At 42.0% G+C, this 12020-nt stretch overlaps 1 protein-coding gene across 19 annotated transcripts in view; it reads left to right on the top strand.

The window, feature by feature from the left end:
• Positions 1-11781, top strand: part of SOX6 (SRY-box transcription factor 6) — a 637684-nt gene extending 625903 nt beyond the window's left edge. For all 19 annotated transcript variants that reach the window (XM_047691366.1, XM_047691365.1, XM_047691370.1 and 16 more), the window contains one exon: positions 4878-11781. In XM_047691366.1, coding sequence (XP_047547322.1) covers positions 4878-5181 — 304 coding nt within the window. In that variant the 3' untranslated portion in view covers positions 5182-11781. The remainder of the gene's footprint in view (positions 1-4877) is intronic.
• Positions 11782-12020: the final 239 nt, after the last annotated feature.

Below are 12020 nucleotides of genomic sequence, written 5' to 3'. Positions count from 1 at the left end.
GTTTTAAAAAGATCACTCTACGGTTTTGAGTATTGTTTGAACGGGAGATGGCTGAAATAAGGAGGCAGACTCTTACAATAAACCAGATTAGGGTCGGTGGTAGCCTGGATCAGATTTGTAGGAGTGGAGGTAGCAAGAAGTAGATGGATTCTGGATGGATTCCTGACAGTGGACCACTAGAATTTGCTGATGGACTGGATATAGGGTTTGAGAGGACATACATACAGTTACCAAGGATTGACCCAGACAGCCAGAAAGATGAAGTGATCATTAACCGAGATCAGAAGGCCCTTGAGAGGAGAGGTATATGGCGATGATCAGGAGTTTGGTTTTTGGATCTGTAAGGTTGAGATGCTGTTTTGATATCCAAATCAAGTAAGAAGTTATATACATATATGACTCTGGAATTTAGGAATGTAGTGCTTACTGGACATACAAATTTGAGAGTTGTCAGCACCTAGATAATATTCAAAGCTATGAAAAATGGACAGGCTTACCAAGGACATGAATTTAGATAGAAGCAAGACGAGGTACAAGGACTGATCCTTGGGTACTTCAGAGTTTAGATGTCAGGTTGATAAGGAGGGAGTGCACATCCAGGGAGCTAGAAGGAGAGGTAGTGAAATAGGAAGAAGAACAGAGGACCAGCGAAGAAAGCAGTTCAGCAAGGCAAAACGTGGCCACCTGTATCGAATGCTGCCAATGGCATAGATCAAGTAAGATGAGGACCAAAAACTGACTCTTGAACTTAACAACATGGAGCTCACTGGTCGTATTGCCTTTTCAAGCTGTATTTCAGTGGAATATTGGGAGTGATTGAAGTAAATTTAAGAATTTAGTGGAAAAAATGAAGAGAATGAATATACACAGTTTTTCAAAGAGTTTTGCCTTAAAGGAGATAGAGAAATAGAGCGGTAGCTGGAGGGGGATGTGAGTCAAGAGAGAGTTTTGTTGATTTTTGTTTTTCTAAAGTGGGAGAGAGGGCGCCTGGGTGACTCAGTGGGTTAAGCCTCTGCCTTTGGCTCAGGTCATGGTCTCAGGGTCCTAGGATCGAGCCCCACTTCAGGCTCCCTGCTCAGTGGGGAGCCTGCTTCCCTTCCTCTGTCTGCCTGCCTCTCTGCCCACTTGTGATCTCTCTCTCTGTCAAATAAATAAATAAAATCTTTTTAAAAAAATAAGTAAAGTGGAGAGATTGTGGCATATTTATGTGCAAATGGGAATAATCCAGGAAAGAGGGAAAATTGATCGTGCAGATGGGAGAGACGGTCACTGGAGAGAGATCCTTCGTAAGCGAGAACAGATAGTTTCAGTGCAGAAGTGAAAGGATTGGCCTTACTTTGGATTACAAATTCATTCAAAATACAGGGAGGCAAGCAGAGAATTAGAACAGACAGAGGCAGATGGATAAATGTGATTGGTGGGAGCTTGTGAAAAATTTCATCTGATTATTTCTAATTTCTCCATGAAATGGAAAGCCAGGTCATCAATTGAGAGTGAGGATATGGGAGAAGTTGGACATCCGAAGAGAGCTGAGAAGGTGTGAAATAATTATCTAGGAGAGTAGAAGAGGGAGTGTCATAGGAAAAAGTACAACATGAGGGCTGAACAGCACTGAAGGCTAATTTGAAATTCATGCTCAAAAAAATCTGAGACTGGTATGTATGCATGGTAGTGTGTTTTTTCTGCAGCCAGTTCAGCTATGTGGGAGTGCTCAAAAGTAGGCAGAGAGTTCAAGTTTTGCCTTGTAAGGGAGGGGAGAGTACCTGTGAGACAGTGACGAACCACAGAATTTATCCTGGGTAAAGAGGTAAAGGCAGGACACCTGGGGGAGGGACAGGGACAGCAAAAATTTGTTGAAGGATCAAGGAATTATAGATGCCCAAAGGGTGGGAGAATTGTTGGACTGGGGTTTCAGAGGAAGAAAACTAGAAAGAGAAGATGTGGTGGTCATAGAATGGGATGTTTAAAATGGACATCAGGGGAGGGTTACAGCTGGAAAATGACAAGGTCTGCTCACACAGGAAGGGGGCCAGAGCACCACCGCGGAGAGGAGGTCAAGAACTTGAGATGGCAAGGTGTCGATATTATCACCTCCATGGATAGGAGTCATCAAGAATTATGGCAGAATTGTTGGAAAGGGAGTGACAGTAAGCCAGGAGCTAACATCTTTAAGGAAAGAGGGGCAATGATGAGGCAGGAAGTAGACAGGGAGTCAGTGGGTGACATAGTCTGGCATCCCCCTACCACCAGTAGTTGGCTTTTGGCTATCATGTGCCTCACTCCAGAAAGTAAGTTGTACCCATGTTTTATTTGTTTGTTTTTCGTGTTCAATTACCAGCTTAATGTCCAAGTATTGTGAAGTATGTGGAGCCCAATTTCGAAGAGTTTGATTCTGATCCATATTGCCATGTATTTTTCTGACCATGTGAGCTTGCCTTCCTCACCCTAATCTTGATATCCAGTAGAGAATTTGTGACATTAAGGATGGGTTCAGCTCCTGGCTGTCATGCTCCTATGGCCTTGGACAAACAATTTGAACTCTCTGAAACTTAGTAGGTAACTTCATCAGTAAAGAGAGGAAATAATATTCACCTCTTAGGCTTATTGTGAGGGTTAAAGAAGATAACGTGAAAGCATCTGAGCATAAGCACCTAAGCATTATCACCTGCACATAATAGGAGCCCAGTTAAAATTTATTTAAGAGACCAATACATGTAGATAGTTTGATTAAAAAATACTACAAAACTGACCATCTATTCTTTCTGAAAAAAGAATGTCCTTTATGAAAAGAAAGTGTACCATTGGCTAGTTAGTGTATGGAATGTAGAGTTTATGTTACAGATTAGCTCACCAAATTGGGAAATCTGTAAAATGGGTTAATATTGCAATAAAAGTTTTTACTCTACACTCATCATGTGATTAAGGCAAAAATATTTTTATTGCAATTATCCAAGTTCTGTAAAAAATTTAATGAGGCATTCACTGCCTTGGGCAGGCTAGCATGAAATTTATTTTGCGTTAATTTGCCCAAAAGTTAGGAAGCAGAATATACTGTTTTTAGAATTTGATTCTTTAAGAGGGAAACTAGTATTTTATGAGATGTTTCTGTGAACAGGTCTGGATTCCTCTATCATCTTCTTCAGGCAATAAAAAAGTCACCATGAGCTTCATAGAGAATGGATCAATATCAGGTCTTAGTGCCAACTGGGTACCGACAGGATCTATAGAAATCAGGAATTTTTATGAGACACAGTGAGCATAGTCTATTTGTCCGTTGAATATCTATAGAGGAGAGAGTGATAGAATTCAAGTCAAGTGACCTAGTTTTAAAAGCTGGCTCTGCTGGGTGTTGAATGCAGGACTTTACACAAGGCCTTACCTTACCTTACCCTACCTGGGCATGACAATACCTCATGGGTTTGCCGTGTTAATTGAATGAGGTAATATATATGAAAATATTTGCTATATTGTATTAGTCAGAGGTGAAGGAATCATAGTCATCCCTTCTGGGGATTGGAAGAGGTAGTTAAAGATAGCATCATGCAGTATCTCACAGAGTGAGTCTAGGTCATTCCCATCATTGTTCCTTCTACCAGGCTGGAAGGCATGCTGGGCTTTCCAAGAAAATTATTCCAGAAATGTCAAAGAATGGCTGGTAACTTAGCTGCTTCTTCATAGATTCGGGATATTTTTCTGACTGAGGTGGACAGAAAGATTTAACGATATTGTAGAGGGTCAGTAAGAACCATTCAAGGGATGGACCAACCTGAAGTCATGAGTATTAAAAGGTGAAAGGACCTTCCAAGACTTCCCTGACCCCAGCTCTCATAAACATTTGGAAACTGAAGTTCAGAGAGGATAGTTACAGTGATACTTTGAAATGAATTTAAATGGTAATTATTGTCCATTCAGGTTGAGGAACGCTTGGTAAATATCGCAACCATGAGAATATTTTTTCAGTCATAGTCTGTGAGCTAGGTGTCGTAGGTCTTTAATTCTTTCAACCAATAACAATGCTTCAAGGGAAATTGAGAAGCAGAGAGCAATGTCTCCCTTTAGAGGGAGAGACTGACCTTCATACAGGGTCTGGTAAGTTTATTTGAACCAGAGTACCATTATGACAGAATGATCTGGTGTGACCCAGTCTTGGCACCCGCTAGGATCTGGGATGAGGCAATGTGTGTTATTCTGATAAGTCGCAGGGCTCTCGCCACTCTTCACCCCTGACTCCTCCAACCCAGTGCCAGGCCAGGGCCTTGGGAGTCCTGACATCCAAGATGCTCCTTCCATAATTATGAAAATAGAAGCTCCTTAAAGGAGTGTCCCTTCCAGTTCAGCCATAGAAATAGGTAGATATTTGCATAGATAGCAAATACATGCTTTGCTAAATCCGACTCTCTGGGACATACTCGATCCCTTCTCATCTTGATCTTCCCTTTGTACAATTCTCGAGCCAAGCTGAAGACACGAGCCTGCTTAGCAGTGTCACTAAAATATATCTCACGCTACCAGTTATTTTGTTTTTATCGTCCTGGGAGATCTTAAAAAATGATGTCACATGTAACTTTTGGAATTGACTACAGCCTTGGTTTCAAATGCCAAGTGTTATTCAACCTTTGCCATATGTGATGTTGTAAGAACCCTGCTTTTATGTTTCAAAACCATCAATAAGTTGCTCCATTGTATTGCTTAATGCCCAACCATAGCAACCAGGGGCGATGTGCAGGACCTCCAGGGAGCACCTTTGTCCCGTTCTGTGGTTTGCTTAGAATGTCAAACAGAGCCCTCTCTCAGAATGTGTGGGGGAGGAATTCGAGTGCCACCCGGAAGAACATACAGATTTCCCCGTTTTATTTTATTTTTTTGAATCCATACAGGCAGCAGCCTCAGATTCCAATCACCACAGGAACAGGTGTTGTGTATCCTGGTGCTATTACTATGGCAACAACCACACCGTCACCTCAGATGACATCTGACTGCTCTAGCACCTCCGCCAGCCCAGAGCCCAGCCTCCCTGTCATCCAGAGCACTTATGGTATGAAGACAGACGGCGGGAGCCTAGCTGGAAATGAAATGATTAATGGAGAAGATGAAATGGAAATGTATGACGACTATGAAGATGATCCCAAATCAGACTATAGCAGTGAAAATGAAGCCCCTGAAGCTGTCAGTGCCAACTGAGGAGTGTTTGTTTGCTGAATTAAAATACTTTGACATTTCACCTCCCCTCCCCCAACAAAAAGTTCTTAAAGAGCCCGCATGCATTTGTGGCTCCACAATTACATCAGCAGAATGGTCTTAATTGTTTCGTAAAGTGTGAGACAGATTAAGTTTTCCCAGATTTTTCATGAACTTGAGTTTTTGTCGTTATTGTTATTGTTGTTGTTGTTGTTGTTTTAATTTAGGTGAAGACATATTAAATATGAGACACCAGGACTTGAAAACTTATCTCAACCCATAGCTGTCTTACAAGTCTTATATTTTTGTCTTACTTTTTTTTTTTTCCTTTTGGATGTTGATAAAGGTTTAAGTTACTGTTTTAGATGGGGTTAAACATTCTCACTCAGGTATGCTGTGCCGGCCTACAGGTTGTGAATGTGTTTTTATTCTGAATTATTGGAGAGAACAACTGAGGATTTCATATCGTGAAACAGAAAAGTCCACAGCGTGTGCAGCTGCATGTAGAGCATATTCAAAAGGCCTCGGAATTCCATTTTTCCACGTGTAGAGTTAAACTCTGAATGTGCCAAACTTTTCTCAGAACTTTTGAATCTTCATATTTTGGAAGTCTTAAAGGAGACACTGCGAAGTCTTAGACAATCTTTGGCATCTTAAAATAAAATAGCAAACCACACATTTTTTTTTTCCAGAAAATGGTAAAGTACTCAGGAATCTGGAGACAAGATATTGTAAGGAACGAACAAGGTTGCCACAGTGCACGTACCCAATCGTGTTTGCCTCTTGACGTGCCATCAGTGTGTGATGCGCCGCGACGAGCGCGCCCCAGAGCATTCACCACACCAGATACCCACGTGGTGGTCTTCTCTGCCTGAGACCATCTCTCACTACATCCATTATCCCTTCGCCTTTTAACCCTGACATTCAGTCTTAACACATTTTCTCTTAAATAATTTATTCATTCCAGAATGTCAAGGGTCCACTTACTATTTATTTGAAAAAAAATGTTGTTGGCATTAATTTAATAATTCTTGTTTTTCACCCTCCTTCCCTGAAGATCTTTTCAGCCCCTTTCACCTCCTTCTCCTGCTACATGCAAAAGGTGTACATAGTGATTTTATGTCCCCAGAGCATCTGGAAGCATTTCTGAAACAAGATTCTGTTAAATACTTATATTGTTTTCAAACATAAGTGTCTCTCTGGCTGGAGGGCTGTGTATTTAGATACAGGTGTAGAGTCTTACACTTCAACAGGTCTGCCCCTGAGGTTCTCTGGGACCTCAAGTCTTTCGCCAGACTTCCCCTCTAATACAGTCTAGCAACAGTGGTAGGATCTGCATCAGCGGCATTACCCCTAAATGCCCTTCGGCAGCAGGAGGCAGCAGTGGTGACTGCCCGGCAGGAGGGTCCACAGCCGAGACGAAAGCCCAAGGTTGTGGGCCACAGAGGAGGCCACAGCGATGCTGTCATGGGCTGGCATCTCCACATTGAGTTGCCTTGTCCCATCTGGCATGCCTAGAGAGTTTTTGTTTTTGTTTTTGTTTTGTTTTGTTTTTGCAAAATCCCCAGGATGCAGGAAGCCACATGACAGCCTCAAGGCAAAGATAGAGGCAAATAGTCATGATACATCCAGAGAATGAAAGAAAACCATAGGGAAGGAGAAGGAGGGGAGATACATTCCCTGTAGGGGATGTTCCTACTGTTAACTCTGGGGAACGGATGACTCCTGGGGCGGCAGGTGAGCTCCTCTGGCTCCCTCCCCCCATCGGTGGCCACATGGGTGGGGGGGGGGCATGCCTCCCTGTGAACATGATTAACAGCACTGGACACAGGAGGATTTCTCTGGAGATGTGCTGATGGGTGGGGAGGCAGTGAGGTTTCATTCCCCTCTCCTAACTACTGGAAGCTCAGCCATGCCATTTTGACCTTCCTGAAACCAGGACTGACTGCTTATGGTGGGCGAGGGAGCCTCACCCAGAGTGGTTCAATGGGAAAGTGTCAGTTAATGGGACAGTTGACCTCATGGGACAACCCAGAATCTGATCACCAGGACATAGGAACGGCCCCATCAGATTTCTTGAGCCATTTTGTCACTTGGAAGAAAATAGTGTACCTTCATATTTATTTAACGAGTGCTCAAGGCCATACCTAATAGCAATAAATAGGTCTAGCCAAGATGTTGCTGGCTGTGTCATTAGCTGGGAGTGCTCTCCATAAGCTGATTAAGGTACTGATAGGAATGTTTTGTTTGTAGTATTGGTTGGGGATTGGAACTTTGTTTTTGTACATTTATTTTAAATGAGGAGGAGGCCATTTTTTTTCTCAAAAATGAATATTTATTATTGTCTTACTGATTTTTTTTTTGATTATATACCTCTCCTCCTCACTTCATACTCGTGTTTTTTTCTCTTTCTCTTTGACTCAGCTTTTGCTCTCTCCTCCTCTCTCCTCCTTTTTTTATTTTGCCGCATAGGTAGAGTGCTATATGGCTAGCATTGTATTGTATGTAATTAATTTTGCACAAAGGCAAACATTTAGAACAGTAGGTTAATTTTGTTTGTTTTTATGACCATGCCAAAATAATATTCTCGGCTGGTGGAGAACAAAGGACTGTTCTTTAGGACTGAAACTTGATTTTGCTTATAGTTAAAAAAAAAAAAAAAGAAAAAAAAAGAAAGGAAAAAAACAAAAAACACACACACTCACAGATGTTGTTTCGTAAGTGTTATAAGCACTGGATATAAATGGTATTTTTTATCACTTCTGACTAATGTGAAACTGTTGTACGAAAACGACATGAACAAAAGTCATCTGTTTCGACTCGTGTGGGCTTGCCTCACAGTTGCCGGATTTGAGTCATTTTTATGTCTTGTTATTTCATTTATTTATGCAAAATACATGTGTGTATGAACACTTTGTTTTAGCTCCAGCTCTGCCTCAGTACTGGGGTGCAGTTACTCCTAGCCATGTTCTTAAAAGTGAAAGGCTATTCAGGAATGATCTGATTGTAAACGTCTCTTTCATTGGGTCAAACAGTGATGCTGTATTTGAATCTAAATTCTGCGCATAAGCAGTTTATTTATTAGCCAAGTGTGGCTCTAAATATGCACGGAAATTAAGAATGACAATCATAGGGATCACTTCGTTTTCTTTTCAGTGGGGCTTAAACAAAGTTCTTATGACTTTACCATCTCATTTTAGATTTTTCTAATTGTGTAAATATAACATAGAAATAGAATTTATTTTTGGTTCATGAGTACTTAGTGAGATATAAGTTATGTATTTCCTTTTCGTTCTCTATCCATATATGTTGGTCCAGACTAGAAGTTGACAAGTCACTGTACCTCATGGGGATAGTGAATTAGCAGCCGCAGTGAGAGCAGTGTTCCACCTGTCGCTGGGGGCAGTCAAACCCTTCTCCAGGGTTCCCATTCAGTTTGGAACCCACTGTCCACAGACTCAGATTTTTACTTACTTGTTTATTCTAGAAACTCAAAGAATTGAACATCCTAAATTTCCAGTACAGCTGGGGAGAGTGAATTTGCTTTTGTTAGTCTGCCTAAATCTTATAACGGAGTTCTGTGACCATTTAATAGCAAGAAGCGTGAATGCCATTCTACAGGCGAACATCTGCCTCTGAGATTGACCGTTAATAAAAGTCCTGCCATGCCAATTAGATGAAAGAGTGCTCATCAACTATTTCCTGGGCTTCCTATTTCACAGTATCTTCAAATCAAAGACAGATCATCTCCATGTTGCTAAAAAAAAACTTACCAGGATCAGGATTTTCCTTGTCACTTAGAATAGGGACACTGGCCCACGATCCTCTCCTAAAAAATGGACCATTTGGGGGAGGAAGGAAGGAAGGAAGGAAAGAAAAGAAGGAAAGGAAGAAAAGAAGAAAGAAAGAAAGAAAGAAAGAAAGAAAGAAAGAAAGAAAGAAAGAAAGAAAAGAAGGAAGACAGGAAGGAAGGAAGGATGGAAGGAAGGAAGGAGGGGAGGAAAGGAAAGAACAGGAGAAAGAAGAGGTCAGTCCGCAGACAGGAGCAGCCAGGCAGGCGGTCTCTCCATTTCTTTGGCAGATGCGATGCAGCACCTTTTCCAGGAAGGCGGGAACATTTGTCATCCTCACGTGTGTGTATACAGCCCGATCTTTTAGGAGGACACCAGTTTGCTTCACTTGGTATTTAATACTCCCCAGCCTTGTCCTCAGGCCTGATTCGATATGCCAGGGTCCTGACTCGGTCTCCCAGGCCAAGTTCTAAATTCAGGTGTGGGCTCACAGCGCTGTCAAGCTTGTCAAATTCTGGCCTCCCCTGAACATTAGCCCCACTGGAGCCTGGGGTGTTTGAAAAGGGTGTGATCGCTCTAGGGCTGAAATTAAAGCCTTCTTTCTTTTCCTTACGAAGCTGGGCTGCTGCTTCGGCACACACCCTCCCGAGCCAGGAGCACAGGCACTAGCTGAAAGCCTGGATTGTTCCGAGGAAGCTCAGCTACCCCCAGTAGGAAGGCAGCCTGGTCACTTGCACACCACAGGCAGAGGCTGCTTCTCTCAATATACTCCTTTTGCAAAGAGCTGACCTCTACCTACTCATTAGGAAATGGAAAAAAGAATCACTTAGTAGTTTTAAACCATATGAGAAGTCCTGTACCAAGTGCCAACAACTACAAAGAATGCAGCTAGAGGAATGTATTGAAATTATTCCTGGGTCTTCCTTTATAATGAGGAAATGAGAAGAATGGTTGCTGTAGCCTTGCCTGATTTTGTGCACGTTTTGTCCAAGGACTGAGTCGGCACTTAAGCTCACTTCTCAACGTATAATAATATTGTATGACCTCATTTGTCCTCTTATAGAAGCACTTGCATCATTTCCTTAAGTCATCTGCCCCCTGACATGTTTTCTTCCTTAATAAACAACTTCTATCTATTATTCCTGCCGATTATGTCCTGTTTCTGATGCCATGTACTGTTGAGCATAACCCTCTGCTAGGATCATTGCAAATATTGATATGCAAACACATTTCCTTCTCACCCCCATCCCATCTTTCCTTCTGGGGACAGACTGCTTTCCAAAAGCTCACGAACAAGTATTCGGAATGCTGGTACCTTTGGGGCAGGGCTAGAGTGTGGGGGTGGGGGGGTAAGGGGAGCAGAAAGGTAATGTTTAGCGCAGATACTCTTCCACTCTTCCACTGGTGTCCGTGGCTATAGGAACGCTTGACGGCAACTCGGTGACCTGTCTTGCTCAGTAGTTTCTTGTTCCTGAAGAACCACAAGCATAAGGTGAGGCCTCAGTGCTGGTGCTCTTGGAGTATGGGGAATGTGCAAATATTTAACTGTTTCGTATGCTGCACATTGCAGATCTGTTCATACGCATTCTCCGTTTGTCTTCCTTTGTCATACGTGTTTTTGCTTTTTTGAAAGTGCAGTCTTTATGGTACCCTTCTCCGGCTCGTAGCAAATTAGAATGCTTAGCATTTATGTTCATTCATTATTGTATTTGCCATGTAAAATTTTTATTACCTTAGACAAGCTTATAAGCTGTTACTACATAACTTATCTTACTGTAACTCTTTTATTTCCCGACCTTGTAATTTGTTTGTGATGTATATTGTGAGATTGTATTCTATGTTAATTTAATCAGCACAATTCACTGACATGCTGGACTGACATGCTGGCTGCTGTTTCAAAGTGTAAAGTTCGCGTAGGCTGTTGGGACAACTACAGCTTGTTGTCAAGGTACTGTGCTTTGGGTCCTCTAGCAACACTGTGGGTGTGGCCCCTTAGGATGCTAAGGGCATTTGCTACACCCTCGAGCAAATTTAACTGCAGATTTTCTTTGTAGAAATTCTATGTATAATGCAGGTACCTACTTGGCCCATGGCTGGTAACTATTTGGGCAATTAGAAAAAAAAAACAAAAACAAAAACCATAAAAACTAGTGTCTATTGCTGCTTTGAATATGTTTGAAAGTCTGAAAATGTAAATAATTTATCAAAAAAAAATCTTGTACAGTCCAGTGTAAAGTTTTTAAATTACCTTAAGGGTTGCCATCACATGTCTCTCACACTCTCCTCTTGATAATGGAAAAAAAAAAGTTTGCTAAGGATTAAAGAAATGGGAAAAGAAAAAAAAAAGAATCTCTTCAAATTTAAAGGAATGAATCATTGTTCTTAGCTTTGTTGCATACACACATTTCTTGGATTTCGTTGTGCAGTATTGACGTGAGATAAACTCGACCTTGAATAATCTTTCAGTGGTACTTTTCAAAGTCTTCCCCTCCTCTGCCTCATAATTAAGGGAAAAGACAAAATTGAAAGACACACTGTTCTTATCTATCCTGGTGTATGTTGGCACCTTAGCTACTTTTTTTTTTTTCTTTTTGCACAAGGTGCTTTCCTGATATGTTAAACATGCCATCTTTGGGTGATAATGTATATGCCATGAAGGGGCCTCGGCCCCTCAGGGGAGTGTCTATAAGAACTGCCTATTTATGCTCATTTACCTCAAGACTGTCCTCTCTACCCTTAATCTAGTCGTCATCACTCCATCTTTTGTACTGCTGTTGACACTTACAAATTAAAGATAAATTTTGTTTTATGACCTCTGTGTGCGGCCTTGTCTATGCCCTGGACACTGTTCCCACCGTGGAGCCCGGGGAAGGCCCGGGCTCACCCCCGCTCGCCACTAGAGCCTGCAGGCCCTCACCTCTGCCCAGCTGGGAGGTGGGTCTCAGAAACTCTTCAAACCCATCGGCCTGGGAAGACTTGCCTGCTTTTGTCATCGTGGAGCCTCTGCTGCTGCGGCAGGAAATGCTTGTGGATTTAGACGGTAGGAACGGG

The sequence above is a fragment of the Lutra lutra genome, chromosome 10 (genome assembly GCF_902655055.1).
Source record: "Lutra lutra chromosome 10, mLutLut1.2, whole genome shotgun sequence".
In the NCBI taxonomy this organism is placed as follows: Eukaryota; Metazoa; Chordata; class Mammalia; order Carnivora; family Mustelidae; genus Lutra; species Lutra lutra.
This window is presented reverse-complemented; position numbering and strand designations above follow the sequence as displayed.